This window comes from Mobula birostris, chromosome 6, assembly GCF_030028105.1.
Source record: "Mobula birostris isolate sMobBir1 chromosome 6, sMobBir1.hap1, whole genome shotgun sequence".
In the NCBI taxonomy this organism is placed as follows: Eukaryota; Metazoa; Chordata; class Chondrichthyes; order Myliobatiformes; family Myliobatidae; genus Mobula; species Mobula birostris.
The window spans coordinates 169,893,047-169,916,666 of NC_092375.1; the positions used below are offsets into that span (position 1 = coordinate 169,893,047).

At 38.8% G+C, this 23,620-nt stretch overlaps 1 protein-coding gene across 1 annotated transcript in view; it reads left to right on the forward strand.

The window, feature by feature from the left end:
• LOC140199569 (neurabin-1-like) overlaps positions 1-23,620 on the forward strand; it is a 73,159-nt gene that overhangs the window by 7,212 nt on the left and 42,327 nt on the right. Inside the window, exons 3-4 of the mRNA XM_072261857.1 lie at positions 22,044-22,176; positions 22,617-22,737. Of these exons, the coding sequence (XP_072117958.1) occupies positions 22,044-22,176; positions 22,617-22,737 (254 nt within the window). The remainder of the gene's footprint in view (positions 1-22,043; positions 22,177-22,616; positions 22,738-23,620) is intronic.

Here is a 23,620-nt window from a genome sequence, read left to right on the forward strand (position 1 = left end):
ATTTGATTGGCTTGTCACTGCTTCCTTTGTAGAATAAAGAAGGGCACGGAGATCAGCCATTTAGTAAATATTTGCTGCCATCCAGTCGGCTGGTACCACATCTGTAGCCAGTAAAAATGTGAAAAATTCTCAGGTCTCAGCATTCTTCTCCCTTGCTTCCTAAGTCAGCCTGGGAGTCATCAAACCTTCCTGAATTATCCAACTTTAAGCCCACTAAAAGATCCAATAACTTTTTAATCATATTATATTCCAGAATTTCACCAGCCTCCTTCCTGAATTCTTCAGCTTTATTGTCCTTCTCCTTTGTGAATTGAATTGAGTTGTAGGTCCTCCACCCGACTGAGTTTACAGACTACCCTTTGCTCCATGCAGGGGTTGCCATGTTTGCACCTAACTGGCCCTAAAATCCCTGGGGATTTTTCCTGAATTTTGAATGCAAATGCTATTTTATCTCCCTTCTTTTCCCTCCTTTATACTACTACTTCACTTCGCATTCTTCTGAAGAGCTTCCCCTGATTCCAGTTCTGTATACTTAACTTATGGTTTCTTATTAATCCAGCCCCTTATGCCTTCTCATCATTGGATTTGCCGTTCAATGTTTCATTCTTGTGAGAACACATTGCTCAGAACTCTCATTACTTCCATTTTCCCACTCACCAAATATAGACTAAACTGTAAATATTTGCTCCCGAGTCTACTTTTGCCAAGTCTTGTATTATGATGTGAAAAATGTCTTTTTCACAACACAGCCATCTTTATCCCAATCCAGAATTACCCTAAAGCTGACACAGCTATAGTCACTATCAACAAAATGTTTTCCACTGACATTTTAAATACTTGCGCTATCTTCCCAAAGATTACTTATACTGTTATTCCTTCTTTAGTAGGGATACATACAGTAGCTAGGGGCTTATGTTCTCTTGAACACATTTCAAAATTCCATCCTCCACTTTCTATGGTTTATACACGCAAACAATTCCAGTTAATATAATGGAATTTGAAATCTCCAAATCCCCTTCTACTGCAATGCTATTATTCATGCATCTCACTATGATCTATCTGTACGTCCCTCCTCTGCCTCCTGATTATTAGGAGGCCAAGGCAGACCTCTGGCAAATTGATTGCCCTCTTTGGATTCCCATCATGGTCTCATTTGAAGTGCTTGTTGGAATTCTTCGAGGAAATAAAAAGCAGGATAGGCAAAGAAGAATCAGTGGATGTTGTTTACTTGGATTTTCAGAAAGCCTTTGACAAAGTGCTGAACATCAGGCTGCTAAACAAGATAAGAGCCAATGGTATTACAGGAGGGATACTGACATGGATAGAAGATTTGCTGATTGACAGGAAGCAAAGACTAGGAATAAAGAGGGCCTTTTCTGGTTGAGTGCAGGAGACTAGGGGTGTTCTGCAGGGTATTGGGACCACTTCTTTTCATGTTGTATGTTAATGATTTGGATGATGGAATTGAAGGGTTTGCAGCCAAGTTTGGGGTTTGGTGTTCTTGTTATTGCATTTTTGATTGTTTTTTGTGCTGGGAGAGGGGTATTTGAGGGCTGTTGTTCTTGTTGCATTTCGTGCAGGGGAGCAGTTTTGGGGGTTATAATCATGTTGCCGTTCTTCTCGGTTTCGTGGCTATCTGGAGAAGAAGAATCTCAAAGTTGTACCTTGCATACATACTTCGATAATAAATGAACCTTTGAATCTTTGATACGAAACTGGGTGGAAGGACATGTAGTGTTTAGGAAGCAGGGAGTCTGCAGAAGGACTTGGACAAATTGGGAGAATGGACAAAGAAGTGGCAAATGGAAAACAGCAGGGAAGTGTGTGGTCATGCACTTTGGTGGAAAGAATGAAGGCATAGACTATTTTCTAAATGGGGAGCAAATTCAAAAATCAGAGGTGTAGGATTGAGAGTCCCAGTGCAGGATTCCGTAAGGGTTAACTTGCAGGTTGAGTAGGTGTTAAGGAAGGCAAATGCAAGGTTAGCATTCATTTCAAGAAGACTAGAATATAAAAGCAAGGAAGTAATGCTGAGGCTTTATAAGACACTGGTTGGACTGCACTTGGAATATCATGAGCGGTTTTGGGCCCTTACCTCAGAAAGAATGTGCTGGCATTGGAGAGGGTTCAGAGGAAGTTCCCAGGAATTAAAGAGTTAATTGTATGAAGAGTGATTGATGGCTCTGGAGTTTAGAAGAATGAGGGGTGATCTCATTGAAACCTATCAAATCTTGAAAGACCTAGATGGAGTGGATGTAGAGAGTATGAAAACCATAGTAATTGTTCGTGTGCTGTTTGGCAAAGAGAGGAATTTAATTCACTCTTTTAAAGTGATGAAGTGTATGAGAATTCAATGTTAAGTCTTTGAGGATCAGATGAAACTGAATACATAAAAAACCTGGTACTCAAAATTGGAGAAACTTGATCATTTCTCATTGTCTGTTTACTTTGAAATGCAAACATGTTTAAGAACATGCTTAAAATGAAATCAACAGATAGTAATAAGATGGTATTAAATTGCCAATTTTGTGTCTTTGTTTTAGAGATATGAGCTCACGTCAATTCAATGGTGTTAAATCATAACAAAAAATAAAAACAGAAAATTCTGGAACTATTCAACAAGTCAGGCAGCATCAGTGGAAAGAACAACAGATTTAAGTTCTCAAATTGATGCCTTTCACCAGAACTGTTCAATCTATCTTGGGCTTAACAAAAGATAATAATAGCAATATTTTGTCAAGCTGTACACTTCACAAATATTAGATAATAAGATATAGGAACAGAAGTAGGCCATTTGGCCCATCGAGTCTGCTCCACCATTTCATCCTGGCTAATCCAATTTTCCTCTCTGCCCCAATCTCCTGCTTTCTTCCCGTATCCCTCCATGCCCTGACCAATCAAGAATCTTATCAACCTCTGCCTTAAGTATACCGTACATAAAGACTTGGTCTCCATAGCTGCCTGTGGCAAGTAATTCCACAGATTCGCCACTCTCTAGCTAAAAAAAATTCCTTCTTATCACCATTTTAAAAGGATGCTCCTCTATTCTGAGGCTATGTCCTCTGGTCTTGGATATTCCCACCATAGGATACATCCTCTCCACACCCACTCTATCGAGGCCTTTCTCCATTTCATAGGTTTCAATGAGGTAACCCCTCGTTCTTGGAATTCCAGTTAATACAGGCCCAGAGCCATCAAACGCTCTTCATGTGATAAGCCATTCAATCTTAGAATCATTTTTGTTAACCCTCTCCAGTTTTTGCATATCCTTTCTAAAATAAGCGTCCCAAAACTGTTCTCAATACTCTGTGAGGCCTCACCACTGCTTTATAAAGTCTCAACATTACATCCTTGCTTGTATATTCTAGTGCTCTTGAAATGAATTCTAGCATCACATTTGCCTTCCTCACCACAGACTCAACCTGCAAATTAACCTTTAGGGGCTCCCAATTCTTTTCGTGCCTCAGTTTTTTGTATTTTCTCTCCATTTAGAAAATCGTCGACCCTTTCATTTTTTTTAACCAAGGAAAATGACCATATTCTTCCCGGTGCTGTATTCCACACATTAGCAAAAGGTTTTAAATAGTTTGGTAAAGTCCATGCTGCCTTGTTCACTTCTCACTGAAAGGTTGTGATCCCTGACAGACAATTGATTCTGTCATAGCCAGTCTGTGTCTAGAAGCAGAAATTTTTAAGAAACTACTATAAACTGTCAAAGCGAATATAAGCCCAAACTTAAATATTAAAAACAATACAATAAAATATAATAGAGGTTGACACTTACAAGGGTGATTTCAATCCTAAATTCAGAGTAAACCCATATGTGGTTTTACGTGCTACTTTGGTCTGCCATGTTCACTCAGTTACACCTCCTAAGTTACCATTTTTTAATAGACTTTCAAGGTCACTATTTATCAGGCATTCATAGGGAACATTTGGTAGCTCTAGGCCTGTACTCACTGGAGCTTAGAAGAATGAGGGGAGATCTCATTGAAACCCACCAATGAAAAGCCTAGATAGAGTGGGTGTGAAGAGGATGTATTTATAGTAGAAAGATCTAGGACCAGAGGCACAGCTTCAGAATACAATGACCTCCCTTTAGAACAGATATAAGGAGGAATTTGTTTAGCCAAGGTGGTGAATCTGTTAAATTAATTACCACAGACCACTGGGTATATTTAAAGAAGAGGTTGATAGGTTTTGGATTAATAATGGCGTCAAGGGTTGTGCGGAGAAGGCAGAGCAATGGAATTGAGGGGGATAATAAATCAGCCATGATGGAATTGCGGAGCAGTTTTGATGGGCTGGATGATCTCGTTTATTTGTTTAGAGATACAGCACAGAATAGGCCCTTTGGCCCTTCAAGCAGCACTGCCCAGCAACCCATGTTTTAACCCTAACCTAATCATGGAACAATTTAACCTACTAATCAATTAATTTACTAACCAGTACATCTTGGGACTGTAGGTGGAAACTTCGCGTGCACATGGGGCAAATGTACAGATTTGCTTACAGAGCACACCGGAATTGAATGCCATACTCTGACATCCTGAGCTGTTGTAACATCACACTAACCACTACACTACCATGGTTCCAAATTTCTTATGGTTCTCTAGAATATCCTCCTCCATTTTTCAGTAATGAGTCTTTAATCAAAATTAGCAATGTCATCTCTTTTGCATCCATCCCTGCTGTACCAATAGCTTTCAATCCTCAGTGTAGCTATCCTAACATGACACTGTCATTCCTCTTGGATCAGGACTCATTTTCTAAGGCCCACTTCCAGATTTCTCTTTCCTGGGAAATCCAGAACTGCAGAATGCACATTAAATGTCTGGACATTACACTTAAGGTTTATAGTGCAAAATAAAGGTGTATTCTATTGAGTATGGGAAATGGTTGGATTGAGGATTGTAATCTTAAGTACACAATTTTTTTCTCCTCTCAGACAATTCTGTGCAGAGTAATATAGCAGGTTATACAGTAAAACTCTGACAGGCTCTTGACTTTGGTTGCGAGTCATCAAAGTCTTGCAACTAGCTGGTTTTATAGATCATTGGGTATTACTCCTTTTAAGAGGCAAACACGTTTTAATTCCCTTTTTTCTAGATGTTAAACAGTACTACAATAAGTTTTCTGGTGAACCCACTGTGTGAGAGAATCAGTGTCCTGGTGAGTTGAAAGGAAGAGCAGCAAATGAGCCTGATGCCAAACCATCAGCATTTCCAAATAGTTGGACAAAAGATTATTGGAGTTTCACTGTAATTATAAAATTACTTTGGAGCATCGTGATCTTGGGACTTAAAAATGCTGGCCTTCTTGTGTTTAATAAATGTGTTTTGCTTTGTTAGTGAGCCAATTTAAATAATGTATAATGCATTTCTGGAAGAAAAAAACTCATTTTTATTGTCAGTAACTGAAATAACTATTGTCAACACAAAGTTATTTATTATTTAATTCTGCATTACTTAAAATAATTTGGAACAATTCTGTGAAATCTGTCCGTGGAATTGACTTTAATATCTTCATATGGTGAATTTCTCCCTATAGCTTGAACCTGAACTTCCTATTTTTGCGCAGTCATTGACGCTAGTGTCAGAGCAAAATCTACAACATACATATGTATGCACTTTCCCAGGATATAACACTGGAATTTAGTTAGTCCCAGAGTTGGAGTCCCAGCAATTTTTTTGCTTGGTTATGTTTGAGAAGATATAGAGGAAAAGGCAATGGGGAAAATTTAGTACAGGCGCACATTCCTTTATCCAAAATTCTGAAATCCAAAAAGCTCTGAAAACCGAAGTTTTTTCTGCCAACAGCTGACGTCACTCAGGTGTGACGTGGCAGCACTAGCAGCGACCGCCAGACATCAGTTGTGGCTCAGCGCTCGTACTGGTTACACATGCATTTGCTGATCGCTGATATTTTGTGTTCACTGTTGACTTTGTGTTTTATTTCACTGTGAAAATGTCAAAAAGAGCTGCAGATACCCCTATGGGTAACAATGAGAAAAAGAGAAGGAATCTTCTCTATCAGTAACGCAGGAAGTAGAGTTATTGCAGAAGCTTGATCGTGGTGTGTCTGTGCGATGTCTTACTGAAGAAAGTAGTGTCGGAACTACCACTGTATATGATTTAAATAAACAGAAAGACAAGTTACTGAAGTTTTATAGTGACAGTGATGTTCTACATTTATTCCAATAAGTCATTTACCATGTGTTTGATTCGGTTCATTTGAAGCTGTATATTTTTATGTTTTATTGAATGTTTTTGTTGGAAATAAAATTTCTTCTTGTCGTTATTCCCTAAACAATACAGTATAACAATTGTTACATAGCACTTACATTGTATTAGGTATTACAAGTAATCTAGAAATGATATAAAGTATACGGGAGGATGTGCGTAGGTTTGGTGCGACGCTGGGTCCTAAAGTTCACCGCATTGAGACAGGTTAAATAAGGGACTTGAGCATACGTGATTTTTGGTATCGAGGGTGGGGGTCTGAAATCCGAAAAATTCTGAATTCCAAAATACAACTGGCCCCAAGGATTTCGGATAAGGGATTGTGGACCTGTATGTATATTAAGGAAAAGTTACATTGTGATGGATATTCACTTCCTGTGCCAGTAGATCTCTTCTTTTTGCCAAGCTTGGCTTTTTTAAACACAGCAGCTGCCACTTGTAAATATCAATATTTGTAAATTAAACTTCCAACTAATTAGCTTCTGGTCATAAATGGGAGCCAGTCTTCAGTTCTAAATGTAAATGGAAAGCAGTAATCCAGTTGAACTTAGAAGGGCAGTTTTGTAAACAGGTGTATCGTCTCTAGAAAGCATGGTGTTCAGTCAGTGCGCCTGGCTTATTGTTGCTCAAGAGGCTTCAAGTTTCAAGTCCAAGGAAACTTGCTGACCAGATGGAGATATCACTTAGCATATTAATAAGTAGGAAGGTTTATGTACTCAAAGAATGAGCTTCACAGCATTAATTATGGATATCGGGGAAATGTCTCTCCACAAATCTTTTGGATCATTTCATTTGTGTAAAAAGGGTATCTGAAAGAATATCACATATGTCTGAAGTTACCCAATTGGCAAAAAAATGATATAAATGTAGACAGCAGTTAAGGTTTATTAGTAATTGGGTAAGGAACATCAAAAGACATGGAATAAACACAGGGTGAACTAGAGTCCATTCTTCTAGCATTGATTTCAGCAACAGATGACTGGTTCATCTGCTTATTGGTATGTCTTCTTGGTTTAGTGTACTTGTGTTTAGGAAATCCTTTGTGTTTTAGAAATGGTTTGTAATTCGGTTATGTTTTTTAAAGATAGAAAATCCTCAGTTTTAAATGTGTTTTAAGAAAGCTGTTTGGATTTAAATGTGTATCATTAAAAATAATGAACTGTTTTAAACTATTTTGTTTGCTGGAAGTATCTTCTCCTTGGGGCTCACAACTCAATTAGTGGGTATTGGCAGCTAAACTCACCATGGAAAATAAACAAGGAAGTGAACTTGTCTTTGAAGATTGGGTAGTTACAGTATAATCTCCCTTTAGTGAGGGTACTCATTTCTATTTATATCCAAAAGGGCTTAGGGTCTTTGCTTAAGTTTAGAACTTCACCGTCGGCAAACTCAATACCATCATAAAGCACTTGTCCACATTGTGGGCCACACTTCCAAAAATATTGGTAATTTTGAGCAAAGGATGTTGCAAAACAAAGAACATTTACTTCAATGTATGGCATTAATTTCCAGCAGTCACTAGATGTGCTCATTTCATGGAAGTAGATGAGGGGAAGTGCTGAAACACTTCATTAAAAACATTTATATTGCATCATTAAATTATAGATACTGTTTAACCTTGGTAGCTATCATTTCTTTTCCCTCTATTTACATTGCTTGGTACATTGTGGTTCTTTGCTCCATTCCAGGTTTGGTTTGTGGTGTCTGGTGCAGAAACAGATGGATCAGGGATTGGGTGAACAGATGCCAAGCCTAAGCACTGGCTGAGAGAGAGGGATCTGAGTTATTAGAACATAGAACATAGAAATCTACGGCACATTACAGGCCTGTCGGCCTACAATGTTGTGTCAACCATGTAACTTACTCCTGAAAATGCCTAGAATTTCCCTAGTGCATAGCCCTCTATTTTTCTAAGCTCCATGTACCTATCTAACAGTCTCTTAAAAGACCCTATTGTATCCGTCTCTGCCAACGTCACTGGCAATGCATTCCACCACTCTGTGTGTGAAAAACTTACCTCTGACATCCCCCCCTGTACCTACTTCCAAGCACCTTAAAACTATACCCCCTCATGTTAGCCATTTCAGCCTTGTGAAAAAGCCTCTGGCTATCCACACAATCAATGCCTCTTGTCACCTTATACACCTCTATCAGGTCACCTCTCCTCTTCCATTGCTCCAAGGAGAAAAGGCCAGGTTCACTCAACTTATTCTCATAAGGCACCCTGTCCAATCCAGGCAACATCCTTGTAGATCTCCTCTGCACTCTCTCTGTAGTATCCACATCCTTCCTGTAGTGAGGTGACCAGAACTGAACACGTTACTCCAATTGGGGGTATAACTAAGGTCATATATAGCTGTAACATTACTGCACGGCTCTTGAACTCAATCCCATGGTTGATGAAGGCCAACACACCAAATGCCGCCTTAACAACACTGTCAACCTGCGCAGCAGCTTTGAGTGTCCTATGGATGTGGACCCCAAAATCTCACTGATCCTCCACATTGCCAAGTGACTTACCGTTAATATTATATTCTATCTTCAAGTTTGACCTACCGAAATGAATCGCTTAACACCTATCTGGGTTGAACTTCATCTGCCACTTCTCAGTCCAGTTCTGCATCCTATCGATTTAACCTCTAATCTCACGCTGTAACCCTCCAGACTATCCACAACACCCCCAACTTCTGTGTCATCAGCAAACTTACTAAACTACCCTTTTACTTCCTTATCCAGCTCGATTATAAAAATCACAAAGAGGAGGGATCCCAGAACAGATCCCTGTGCAACACCACAGGTCACCAACCTTCATGCAGAATACAAACCATCTACAGCCACCCTTTGCCTTCTGTGGGCAAACCAGTTCTGGATCCACAAAGCAAGGTCTTCTTGGATCCCATGCCGCCTTACTTTCTGAATGAGCCTTGCCTGGGGAACCTAATCTAATGCCTTACTGAAATCCATATATGCTACATCCACTGCTTTACCTTCATCAATGTGATTTGTTACCTCCTCAAAGAATTGAATCAGGCTTGTAAGGCATGACTTGCCCTTGACAAAGCCACGCTGACTATCCCTAATCAGATTTTGTCTCTCCAAATGCTCATAAATTCTGCCTCTCAGGATCTTCTCCAACAACTTGCTCACTATTGAAGTAAGGCTCACTGGTCTATACTTTCCTGGGTTATCTCTATTTCCTTTCTTGAACAAGGGAACAATATTTGCAACTCTCCAATTCTCTGGTACTTTTTCTGTCCCTATTGATGATGCAAAGATCATTACCAGAGGCTCAGCAATTTCCTCCCTCGCTTCCCACAATAGCCTGGTGTATATCTCCTCTGGACCCAGCAACTTGTCTAACTTAATGCTTTTCAATAGCTCTAGCACGTCCTCTTTCCTAATGTCTATATGCACAAGCATTTCAGTCCACTGTAAGTCATCCCCACAATTGCCAAGGTACTTTTCCCTGGTGAATACTGAAGCAAAATATTCATTAAGTTCCTCCGCTACCTCCCCCCCCCCCCACGTTTCCATTATGGCATCTGATTGGTCCTATTCTCACACGGGTCATCGTCTTGCTCTTCACATTCTTGTAGAATGCCTTGGGGTTTTACTTAATCCTGCTCGCCAAGGCCTTCACATGGCCCCTTCTAGCTCTCCTAATTTTAATCTTAAACTCATTCCTGGCAACCTTGTAATTTCCTAGAGCTCTAACAGAACCTAGTTTCTTGAACTTTTCTAGAGCTTTTCTTCTTAACTAGATTTTCTACATCCTTTGTACACCGAAGTTCTTTTTCTGTACCATCCTTTCCCTGCCCCAATGGAACCTAGTTGGTTGTTGGTTGTAGTGAGGTTGGGGTCCAGTAACGTCAAAAGTGAAAGTGGATTTGGTGATCTGACCCATTGCCCTAAATGCCTGATGTTGCAGAAAACACAATATCTGCAGTGCCACAATTCAGATAGGCCTTTACTTATCTAAATATTAAAACAGTACTGCTAATGCTGGAGTTTAAAATAAAAATAGAAAGTGCTGAAAATATACAGCAGGTATAACGCATCTATGAGAAGAGAGGCAATTAATGTTTCAGGTTGAAATCCTTCATGAGTATATTGACATTCTGATAAAGGACCTTAAATCTGAAATGTTAACTTTATTTCTCTTTCCATAAATGTGACTTGACTGCTGAATATTTCCTTTCTTGCATTGAATTTGAAAAATAGAAATTGCGATGGAGGAAGAGGTGAACCTTGGTGTATACAAATCTATTTTTGAGCTCCAATTATTAAAATGTTTCTCAGTGGCAAGTTTTTTTCTGCCTTAATAAATTTTGTTGATTATGAGCACTTTTTAAAAATGAATCAGGCAGCAAATTGAGACTAAAATACACTGAGTTATAATTTTCCACCATGCATCTTATCTACGTAGTTATAAAAATTATTAAATCATCCCTTTGTCTATTTTTTATTTCTGATAAAGGGTCTTCAATTTGAAACAATAACTGTTTTTCCACAGATGCTAACAGGCAGTGATTTCCTTGCACTTCCAAAATAGTGTTCAGAATTCAATGCTCGTGATGGGGTCCCCTCCACAATGGAGAATTCAAACACATATTGCGTGATTGCAGAGTATCTGCATTCAGTCTTTAAGCCACTTTAATTTTCCATTCCACATTCATTCTGACCTGTGTATCCATGGCTTCTTGTGCTGTGGTAATGAGATCCAATGCAAGCTTGAAGAATGGCATTTTATCTTCTATCTGGCCACATTGCAGCCTTTGACACTGAATATCGAATTCAGTAACTTCAGGTAACTTAATTTCCCTATTTTGTATCAGAAGTGACTAATTCTGTTTTCTGTCTGGAATTACGATTTATTTTCCTTTTCCACTAACATGGCCTGATATGTTGGTTATTCCCTACATCTCTGCATTTTGCAGCTTTCATGTTCCTTTGCATTCTCTCTATAACTACTTCAATTTACAGTTTTCATACACTTTTGTTTGTATTCTCTGTAACTTCCCTCATTAACCTGTCAACTAGATGACTTCAATAGCTTATCTATGGAAAAGGGTGGCCCTGCCCTCACCTGATAGACTCATTTCCCTTGTCTTCTCCATCACCCCCCCATTCATAATGTTAACGTGTTTTCTCTTTTTCCATAACTCTCCAGATATAATATTACAGGATAAACAAGCAAGAAAAACTTACTTAACAGATAAAGCCATTCCAAACACACACAATATATATAAATCACTAAGTGAAAAACACCAGAAATATGCTGAATTAAACAAGGAAATAGAAAGACTATGGAACATGAGCAGGATATTCATTGTTCCAATAGTAGTATCAACAACTGGTATCAGCCCAAAGTCACCACACAATAGCATTAAACAATTAGGCTTACACAGCAATATTTATGTGAACCTTCAGAAAGCCGTGGTATTAAACAGCAGCTCCTAGCAATTGAATGTACTTGGCTATGCCTTTGCGACAGGTTTTACCAGCTTGAGCTGAGAAAAAAATAATTAAATAAGTAATAAATATCAAAAACATGAGATGAAGAGTCCTTGAAAATGAATCTATAGGTTATGGGAGTAGTTCAGTGATGGTGCAGGTGAAGTTGAATGAAGTTATCCCCTCTTGTTCAAGAGCCTGACGGTTGAAGAATAAATATATGCCATGGAAAGAATAATTTGCCTTTTTATTTTTATAATGACTTTGAAAGATTTTGAGAGGCTTACCCAATTGTTCACTTGTTCTGAGAATTTATTCCTTTATATAAAGCAATTGCATTCAACTTAATATTCAAACATTTAATAGAGGGCATTACTATGGTCGTGCTTTCAGTCACTGTTGTCCCACACTGACATTTGCTCCTTATTTTTCCACTTCCTTTAAAACCCTTCTTTGTCTAGGCTTCGGGTTACTATTTCTTGTCTGTCTTTTGAAACATTTTGAACATTAGGGTGCTTTTAAACACTATATGAACTAATGTTTTTGGTCTTTCTGGTAGGTTGATAGAGTTGCCACCTTGTATTTTCCTCTGATTTGAGATGAGTTATATTCTTAAAAAATCTTCACTGAGAGGTGATTTTTTTTGAATTTTCCTGATTTTGTGTTGTTTAAGACCTACCAGGTGGCTTAACGTTACTCTGAGGAAACAACATGGGGGGAGTGGTGAAGGTCTTACTAGTGATTTGAGTTTTTGCTGTATGTGTATTTGTGTTTGTTGTATGTTACTTAAACCTCTCTAATTATTGGTGCGAGTAATTTGCATCTTGTATTATCAGAATGCTGCAAAATCCAGAGCACAGGGATCTGGGACTACAGATCGATAATTCCTTGAATGTGGCACCACAGGTAGATAGGGTCGTAAAGAACAGCACAGTAATATAGCGACTAGTGCAGTCATTTTACTGTGCCAGTGATTCACATTGCTATCTGTGAGCAGTTTGTACATTTTCCTCGTGACCCGCATGGGTTTTCTTTGAGTGCTCCAGTTTCCCGCCACATTCAAAAGATACAATTAGGGTTAGTGAGTTGTGGGCACATTATGATGGAGGTGGAAGCATGGTGGCACTTGCAGGCTGCCACCAGCAGAATCTCGGACTGTGTCGGTTGCTGATGCAAAATGATACATTTCACTGTATGCTTTGTTTCTATATGCCTGTGACAAATAAAAATAATCTTTTTAAATCTTTTGTTATGTTGTCCTATATAAAGCAGGGCATTGAGTACAGAAATTGGGATGTTATGTTGAAGTTGTATGAGACATTGGTGAAGCTAAATTCGGAGTAATGTGTATAGTTCTGGTCACCTACCGACAGGAAAGATATTAAAGAGTGTAGAGAAAATTTACATGATTTTGCCAGGACTTGAGGATCTGAGTTACAGGAATAACAGGTTGAATAGGTTAGAATTTTATTTCTGGAAGTGCAGGAGAATGAGAGGAGATCTTAGAGAGGATATAAAATTATGATGGGTTTAGATTGGATCAATATGTGCAGACTTTTCACTCTGATGATGGGTGAGACCAGAACTAGAGATCATAGGTGTGGGTTGTAAGGTGAAATATTTAAGGGGAATCTGATGTTGAACGACATCACTCAGAGTGTTGTGTGAACATGGAGTGGGCTGCCAGCCGTAGTGGTGAATGCAACATTTAAGATAAGTTTGGAGAGGCACATGGATGAAAGAGGTATGGAAGGCAGTGGTCTGTGGTGCAGTAGATCGGTATTCTGGAGATGGAAAGAACAATCAGAAGACAGCAGAAGAGCCAGGAGAAGTACAGCCATGGTTGCCACCACTACCACATATACATGTCCCACCTGCAATAGAGCTTGTGGGCCCAGGATTGGACTGTATAGTCATCAAAGATCTCACCGTTAAAGGAGTGGACGTCGTCGTTGGATTTTGATGGACAACCGAAGAAGAAGATGGGTATAGGCAGTGACATGGACAAAGTGCACAGAAATTAGTAAAGGTACAACTGATTACTTGAAAAGTATTTTCTGTCAATTAGAAGTTTTTTTTTAAATTATGGTGTAAGTTCACTAAGTATCTGTTTCGATGCATGGTTAAAACAAATGTAAAATTGAGTAAGTGATCTAAGCTAAGCGATTTATGTATCTAGAAGTTTCCGACTTCATGACTTCTTTTACAAAACATTATTTTGTGCTGTAGTCATTTATTTCAATTTTTTTCCTCCTTTTGGTGTACAATTGTAAGAAATCTTTCAACTTCAGCCTGAATGAGACTTAGTTCTCCGTTATGAATGATAGTTACACCTACTGCATTTTGGATACAAAAGAGCATTGTTCAAATTAAGTTTCCATGGTAACTATTTAAGAAAGTTGAAAGGGCTTTGTATCTAGGTCACACCACCTCCTAATACCCCCAAGCATGCCTTTGTATGGTATAGGCTATTAAAGTCATTTTCAGTATAATGTGCGCAATAAATCCATCTGGTATACTGTAACTCCTGGATAGAGTTGAAGCATTATTTACCATGTGCTGATAAGTAAAGTTTACTCAACATGACATTACACATTACATGGGCTGACTACAGTCACTGATGCCGTTAATCTTGGGGGACTGTTAACATCCTCCGTGTTTGGATGCCCAAAAAAATTCACCTCCATCATATGTTTGCTTCTTGATGGCATACAAGCTACGACCCTAATCAATGATTCTTCAACTGACCTAATCTCAGTGCAGAGTTGTCAAAAGAGGCTGCATTACTGTCTTGACACTTCTCGATCTTTATCACTGCAGTGCAATACTAACCTCCAGCATGATTTCTACCACTGTAGAACTAAACCCAAGGATCAGTGGGAAAGTATTCAGCCAATCCACGTTGTTTCCAAACCAGAGCCAAGTTGTCTGCAGTTACAGTAAACGGCAGCACTTGTGACTGCATGCTGAGCTCCAAGTCAAATGGACTCATTTACCAAGATACGATGGAGGATTGGTTCAATACTTGGTATCTCCAGCTATCTGTTGTAGGCACCTTACTGAAACTAAAATGCCGTCTCAGCAAAATCCATCAAATCTTCTAGCACAGGGGTTCCCAGCCTGGAATCCACAGACCTCTCAGTTAATGGTAAGGCTCCATGGCATAAAAAAGTTTGGGAACCCCTGGCAAGATAAGCAAACCTGTATCAAAAGTCTCGAATATTTGGCTTACTGAGTGGTGTTTCCTATACCTACCAATTCACCAAGGCCTTCTTTCTGGCCTCGTTAGAAGCTTGCTTGGTTCACCGAAAAATGTATTATATTATAGTATAGTACTATAGTTTTTAAAGTGAAGTGAAAGTGGGTTTGTGATTTATTGGACAAATATCCAATAAGCCAGAAAATCTGTCAGTGTGGTATCATCAATATTCTGAAAGTTCTGTTTTCAGGTGTGGTTGGTTTGTTTTATTGTTTTAAAAGTTATTCAGGTTAAAAGGAGAGACAGGGAACTTGAAGCAAAAATGGAAAATGTTGTCAAAGCAAATTAAGTCAATTGACATCTTTAACATTTATTGGTCAAGATCTATCGGAATTGAAAGTTTAGCACAACCCAATAGAATGGAAGACAAAGAGCATCTCCAACTCTCTCATATCCCTAAAGTAAAAAAATCTCAATTTTATTTTATAATTATATATTCACTACTCTCAGGAAAAAAAAGAATCAGCTATTTAAGACTGAGATGAGAATTTTCATCCTCAGAGAACTACCAATCATTGAAATTTGCTGCTTCAGAGAGTATTCTTCCAGTACTTAGTCAGGTCTCCTTTGAATACTGCCACCTGATAGTCAACTACAGATCCTAACTTAACAATATGCAGTTTTTTCTTTTGTTGATCACCTGTAGTTCTTAACCCTCCAGTTAACTTTTTCAATCCTCATGAATTTAAATGCCTTTTATAAAATCCCTCTCGCAATTTGTTTTGCTCCGAATAATCGATCTTCCCCAGTTTATACTCTCAATCAAAATTAGACCCTAATATGTGCTGCTTCACCTGTAGCCTTGGTGCATCATTTAGGTTGTGGACCACACTCCAATTGTCTTAAGAGTATACTACATGTACCCCAAAATGTATGCATGTTTAAAACCATGTATTACATTAAAGCTTTGCAATATACAGTAGAATGTCTAATCCTGAGGCTTTTTTTTCCTCTCTTTGCACCCTACTGGTATAATGCAATTTTGGAGAAAGCAGGACATCTCCTGATCTCTGCACTTAGTTGCATGGACACTAGAAGTTTCCATTTAAATAACTTGTGATGGCGAGCATTAATGGTGTCTCTGTTATTTTTACTGTGAGATCTGGAACATTGCATTAATTTATCTTTTGGATCCATTGCCAAAATACAAAAGCACAAGCAGTAGTTTCACTTTGTTTACTTAGATAATTATTTGTGCCTTTAATAAGCACATGAAGTACTCAGCAGAGCAGGCAACATCTGTGGAGGGAAAAATGAGTCTCCAGTATTTTCTGTTTTTAATATCACAGAATCTTATTTCCACAATTTTGTCAAACTAGCCATTCATCTTTTATCATTGTTAGTCATTATAAAATTATGTGATCAATTTATGTGGCTTCGCACAACTCCAATGCCATATTCAAGTTTGCTGATGATACCGTTGTCATAGGCTGAATCAAAGGTGGTGAGGAATCAGCACTTAGGAGGAAGATTGAAAATCTGGCTGAGTGGTGCCACAACAACAGCCTCTTACTCAATGGCAGCAAGACCAAGGAGCTGATTATTATCTACAGGAGGAGGAAACCGGAGGTCCAAGAGTCAGTCTTCGTCGGAAGCTCAAAGATGAAGGGGATCAACAACTTTAAATTCCTCAGTGTTATAATTTTAAAGGACCTGTCCTGGACCCAGCACACAAGTGCAATTACAAAGAAAGCACAGCAGCGCCTCTACTTCCTTAGGAGTTACAAAGATTCGGCATTGCATCAAAAACTCTGACAAACCTCTATAGCTGTGTGGTGGAGAGTATATTGACTGGCTGCATCACAGCCTGGTATGAAAGCATCAAAGCCCTAGAACAGAAATTCCTACAAAAAGTAATAAATATGGCCTAATCCATCGTGGGTAAAGCCCTCACCCCCATTGAGCACATCTGTGTGGAGCGTTGTCACGGAAAAATAGCATCTATCATCAGGGACCCCCACCACCCAGGTCATGCTGCCGTCTCACCGCTGCCATCAGGAGGAAGGTACAGGAGCCTCAGGACTCACACCACCAGGTTCAGGAACATTTAATACGCCTCAGACTTCAGGCTCTTGAAGCAAAGAGGATAACTTCACTTGCTCCATCACTGAGATCTTACCACAACCTATGGACTCACTCTTAAGAGCTCTTCATCTCATGTTCTCGATGTTTATTGCTCATTCGTTATTATTATTATTTCTTCCTTCTTTTTGTATTTGTACAGTTTGCTGTCTTTTGCTCACTGGTTGAACACCCAGTTGCTGCAGTCTTTCATTGATTCTATTGTTATTATTCTATAATGGATTTATTGAGCATACCCACAAGAAAATGAATCGTAGGGTTATATATGGTGACATATATGTACTTTGATAATAAATTTACTTTGGACTTTTGATCAGTGACATTAATCATTTAAATGTTTGTCTTTAAATATTTTATTTTTATACTTTGACTTTTATTGAATATGTAGTTATTGTTGCACTAGTCATCCTTTTCTTTGACGATGACTAAAAGCTTTCCATTATTTGACTGAATTGCTTGCATGCACAGAAACAATCATTTAATCAAGTTTATTTTCACAAAATGTAGGGATTTGCATTTTATTTAATATCTTAAGGATCTTCCAGAAAGCCATTGAGGGAAAATATGAAGTAAGGGATCCTAACTGATGTCCTGAAATAAAAACCTGAACATATCTAAACACCTAAGACACACATATACTGGTAGCACACCCTTTGCAGCATGCTGCTTGTATAGTGCAAATTCCACCTACTATTCTTTGGCCCACCTCCTCAGTTGATGTAGATCTTGTTGTAATCTTAGATAACCCTCTTCACTGACCTCCATACAAACTTATTAATCATGGCAACTACAAACCCCATTTCCAGAAAAGTTGGGATATTTTCCAAAATGCAATAAAAACAAAAATCTGTGATATGTTAATTCACGTGAACCTTTATTTAACTGACAAAAGTACAAAGAAAAGATTTTCAATAGTTTTACTGAACAACTTAATTGTATTTTGTAAATATACACAAATTTAGAATTTGATGGCTGCAACACACTCAACAAAAGTTGGGACAGAGTTAAAATAAGATTGAAAAGTGCACAGAATATTCAAGTAACACTGGTTTGGAAGACTCCACATTAAGCAGGCTAATTGGTAGCAGGTGAGGTATCATGACCGGGTATAAAAGTAGCGTCCATCAAAGGCTCAGTCTTTGCAAGCGAGGATGGGTCGTGGCTCACCCCTTTGTGCCAAAATTCGTGAGAGAATTGTTAGTCAGTTCAAAACGAACATTTCTCAATGCAAGATTGCAGAGAATTTAGGTCTTTCAACATCCACAGTACATAATATTGTGAAAAGATTCAGAGAATTCAGAGACATCTCAGTGCGTAAAGGGCAAGGTCGGAAACCACTGTTGAACGCGCGTGATCTTCGAGCCGTCAGGCGGCACTGCCTAAGAAACCGTCAGGCTACTGTGATAATTATAGCCACCTGGGCTTGGGAGTACCTCGGAAAACCATTGTCACTCAACACAGTCCGTCACTGCATCCAGAAATACAACTTGAAACTGTATTACGCAAGGAGGAAGCCATACATCAACTCTATGCAGAAACGCTGGCAAGTTCTCTGGGCCCGAGCTCATCTCAGATGGACCGAAAGACTGTGGAACCGTGTGCTGTGGTCAGATGAGTCCACATTTCAGCTAGTTTTCGGAAGAAACAGGCGTTGAGTTTTCCGTGCCAAAGATGAAAACGACCATGTAGATTGTTATCAGCGAAAGGTGCAAAAGCCAGCATCTGTGATGGTATGGGGGTGCATCAGTGCCCACAGCATGGGTGAGTTGCATGTATGTGAAGGTACCATTGACTCTGAGGCATATATTAGGATTTTAGAGAGACATATGTTGCCATCAAGACGACGTCTCTTCTCGGGACGTCCATGCTTATTTCAGCAGGACAGTGCCAGACCACATTCTGCACGGGCTACAACAGCGTGGCTTTGTAGACACAGAGTGCGTGTGCTTGACTGGCCTGCTGCCAGTCCAGATCTATCTCCTATTGAAAATGTATGGCGCATCATGAAGAGGAGAATCAGACAACAGAGATCACGGACTGTTGAGCAGCTGAAGTCTTATATCAAGCAAGAATGGACAAAATTTCCAATTGCAAATCTACTACATTTAGTATCCTCCGTTCCAAAACGATTAAAAAGTGTTATTAAAAGGAAAGGTGATGTTACACAATGGTAAATATGCCTCTGTCCCAACTTTTGTTGAGTGTGTTGCAGTCATCAAATTCTAAATTTCTGTATGTTTACAAAATACAATTAAGTTGTTCAGTAAAACTATTGAAAATCTTTTCTTTGTACTTTTGTCAGTTAAATAAAGGTTCACGTGAATTAACATATCACAGATTTTTGTTTTTATTGCATTTTGGAAAATATCTCAACTTTTCTGGAAGTGGTGTTTGTATATTCTCAACCAATTTGTGAATATAGAATGCAAACAACAATGGATACAAGCCTCCTGTCTGAAAAAGCAACCGTCCACTACCATCTTCAGACTCCTCCAAATAACACAACAACCTGACTTGGATATATATCACTTTATTGTCATCAAATCTAAATCCTGGGTCTCTCCATTCAGCGGCTCTATATCAGTTCAAAAAGTTGGTTGACACCACTTTGGGAGTGTGCAGTAAATGCTAGCAATTATGAGAGGCATCGATCATGTGAATAGTCAGAGGCTTTTCCCCAGGGCTGAAATGGCTAGCACGAGAGGGCATAGTTTTAAGGTGCTTGGAAGTAGGTACAGAGGAGATGCCAGGGGTAAGTTGTTTTTTTTTATGCAGAGAGTGGTGAATGCGTGGAATAGGCTGCCGGCGGCAGTGGTGGAGGTAGAAACGATAGGGTCTTTTAAGAGACTCTTGGATGGCTACATAGGGCTCAGAAAAATAGAGGGCTATGGGTAAAGTCTAGGTAGTTCTAAGGTAGGGACATGTTCGGCACAGCTTTGTGGGCCAAAGGGCCTGTATTGTACTGTATGTTTTCTATGTAATTTTCACATCCCACAAAATGAACAGTTAAGAAAATAGGTCTGAAAATGTATTTCCTGAGAAGAATTTTGCACAACTCAACTGAAAATTCAAAAGCTCAGTTAGAGCCATAGTGTTGTACAGCATTGAAACAGGCCCTCCGTCCAACTGTTTATCCTGACCAAGGCATCTGTCTGAACTAGTCTTGCTTGCTTTTTCTGTAGCCCTTTTCCATCCATGTAGCTTAATGTGTTTTAAGCATTTGTAATTGTACCTGTCTCTACAGCTTTCTCTGACATCTCATTCCATGTACCTACCACTCTGTGTGGAAAAAATGCTCCTCTAGTACCTTTTGAATATTTCCCCTCTCACTTTAAATTTGTGCCTTCCTGTTTTAAATAACCCTACCCTGAGAAAAAGACTTTGACCATCCACCTTATCTACGCCCATCATGATTTTATATACCTCTACAAGGTCAACATTCAAACTCAATGATCCAGGGCCAATCAAGCCTGCATAACTGGAACATTCTCATGAACCTTTACTATGTGCAGGGTCCTTCTTATGGCAGGACGACCAGAACTGCACACAAACTCCCAAGTATGGTCTCACCAGCTACTTGTAAGATAGTCCTTGCTCCCATACCCAACGTTCTGACTCATGAAGGTAAATATTCCATCAACGTCATCTTCACCAACATACACTGAGTGCTGGAGGAGCTCAGCAGGTCAGACAGCATCCATTGAGGGAAATAACCGTCTTCACCACTCCATCTACCTATGTAGCCAGGTTTTTATTTAATTTGGATTGAAATCCCTCAAGGAATGATCTTGTGAGAATATACATTTTTGAACCTGAAAGATGACATTTTTCATTTATATTTTATAAAAACTAAATAATCACAATATTCATGCAAATTACCATTTTGTCACATAACCTGTAATGTTTACACATTTTGTATCTTTGTCACACCGCTTGTACTCTTTCCCAGAATGGTGGATTAATTTCATGTGATATAAGTAATGGTATACGTGTTTAGTCTTATTTTTCCAGATCTTTTCATTCCTAACATCTGAACTTGTGATGACTGAACTACCGAATCCTTCTGCTGTTCCACAGTACCTGGCCTTTAGCCATGCAAGTGGAGCTTTGTATGTGTTAATAGTAATACAGTTTGCCACTTTTCCCTATTTTACCATTTTCATTGGTACTGATTTGAAATTTGTTTTGGATGGGGGGGTCAGGGGAAGTATTGTCCAGATCTCCAGACAATCTTGACGTGGGAAGCACTATGAATAGTCATCATAACTAATTACTGTTCCTCCTATTTCTGGATTTTATGCAAATTTGGTCACCGCTCTCCCAGTCCTTTATCCATATAAAACAGAATGAGAGCAGAATAAAATATGCTAAGCATTTTATTCTAAACATCTTAAAGATGTTAGTAAACATCTTTAAAGCATACTGTTATTGATATACAGTATAATACTTGTATGATATTATATTTTATCTTGGATTGTTTAGTTATTTTTCTAAAAATCACCTACTAACAGGGACTGGCAGCAGCTGCTTTATGAGTTGACAGACAACCAAATCCTGTGGTTTCTCTTGCCGCCTTCTATTAGATAAGATGGAAACTATTATTTTTCTTTCCTTCAGCTGCACAGCTCTCTCCAGCCCAAGATTTCTCTATGGTAACTAGCTCAGTGGTGATTGCTGATTAGATTAAATAAGTGGTTCACTGAAATTGAAATCTGAGAAAGGGCTGCTAACATTTAATTACTTTTGCTGTGCACTCACCTTTGTATTAGGTAATGCATTAGACAATACCCACAGAATTTGGGCAGCAACTGAAAGGAGTGAAATAGTCTTTTTGATAGTGGGATGTGGACTTAAAAATTGTGAAATATCATGAAGTAATTTATTAGGCAGATAGGTTTTTGTTCAGAGATTGAATTTACCCTTTTTGAATGAACCAAAATGAAATTAGTTGATTTGAAAATAAAGTACTGTTGGAAGATTTGTAATTGAACCATTTTTTTTTGCAGGTTTACAGTACCTATTCAAATGATGACTATGATAGACGAAATGAGGAAGTTGACCCCGTGGCAGCGTCAGCAGAATACGAATTGGAGAAGAGGGTGGAAAAAATGGATGTTTTTCCAGTTGAAATTGAGAAAGGTGAGATTTGAAGTACCATCTTCCTCAACTATCAGTTTGTTTCGAAAACATCAGATATATTTAGTGTGCATCAAAAAATGAAACTATGTAATCTGACACACTTCGGAAAGATATTTCAGTTCTTTCCAACAGCTGCATTTTAGTGGCATAACTTTTAGCTATCAAAGTGCTTCATTCTAGAATTGATTTTCTAAATCTTTAACTTCCCTACGTTTCTCCTCATTCTCAGAATATTCCTTGATACTACTTCCTTTAACATGGTCACAGACTAGATTGCTGACTCCCCATGCCCAAGATACTGCCTGACATTTCAATTTAACCATTTCATTGCACACCATTTTGAAGAAAATGGGTATATTTCACTACAATAAGTGATAAATGAACATAGTCATTGCTTAACAACAAATTAATTTTGTGTAAAAAATGCTTTTAAAATTTAGGTGAAGGTGGACTTGGAATTAGCATTATTGGAATGGGTGTTGGTGCAGATCAAGGACTTGAAAAATTGGGAATTTTTGTGAAGACTATCACTGAGGGTGGAGCAGCATATAAAGACAAACGGTATGACATTAACCAATTAATTTATCTTCTTTACAATTTGGTGTATTGACATTTAGATTGATCTAATTACAGTCTTTTGTGTTCTAGCTATTTTTGAGAAATTAAGAATGAAATATACTGTGCTTGCAATAGAAGCACGAGTTCACCATTTATATGGAAATGTTTATTTTTTTAATTAATTTACACTGTACCACTGTATTTCCATAACATTTTGATCTTAAAATTGCAAATTTTTAAAAAATGTATTGAAATCCAGCGAGGAATAGGTCCTTCCAGCCCTTCGAGCCGTGCTTCCCAGCAACCCCTGATTTAACCCTAGCCGAATCACAGTATAATTTATAATGACCAATTAACCTACTAACTGGTACATCTTTGGATTGTGGGAGGAAACCAGAGCAGCCAGAGAAAACCCATGCAGTCACAGGGAGAACATACAAACCCCTTCTAGGCAGTAGTGGGATGTTCTGAAATAAAGCTACAAAGCTTGTATAGTGTAACATATTTTGTATAACATAAAAGGCATAAAGGCATCCATTAGTCTTGCGAGACCATGGATCTGCGCCTGGAAAGTCTTCACTCTGCAGGGCGCAGGCCTGGGCAAGGTTGTATGGAAGACCGGCAGTTGCCCATGCTGCAAGTCTCCCCTCTCCATGACACCGATGTTGTCCAAGGGAAGAGCAAGGGCTGATACAGCTTGGCACCAGTGTCATCGCAGAGCACTGTGTGGTTAAGTGCCTTGCTCAAGGACACAATACACTCTCTCTGCTCGGGCTCCAACTCACGACCTTCAGGTCGCTAGTCGAATGCCTTAACCACTTGGCCACATGCCCACAACTACTACTCTAACATCTATGGTAATGAAAATCATCAATCTAAAATATCT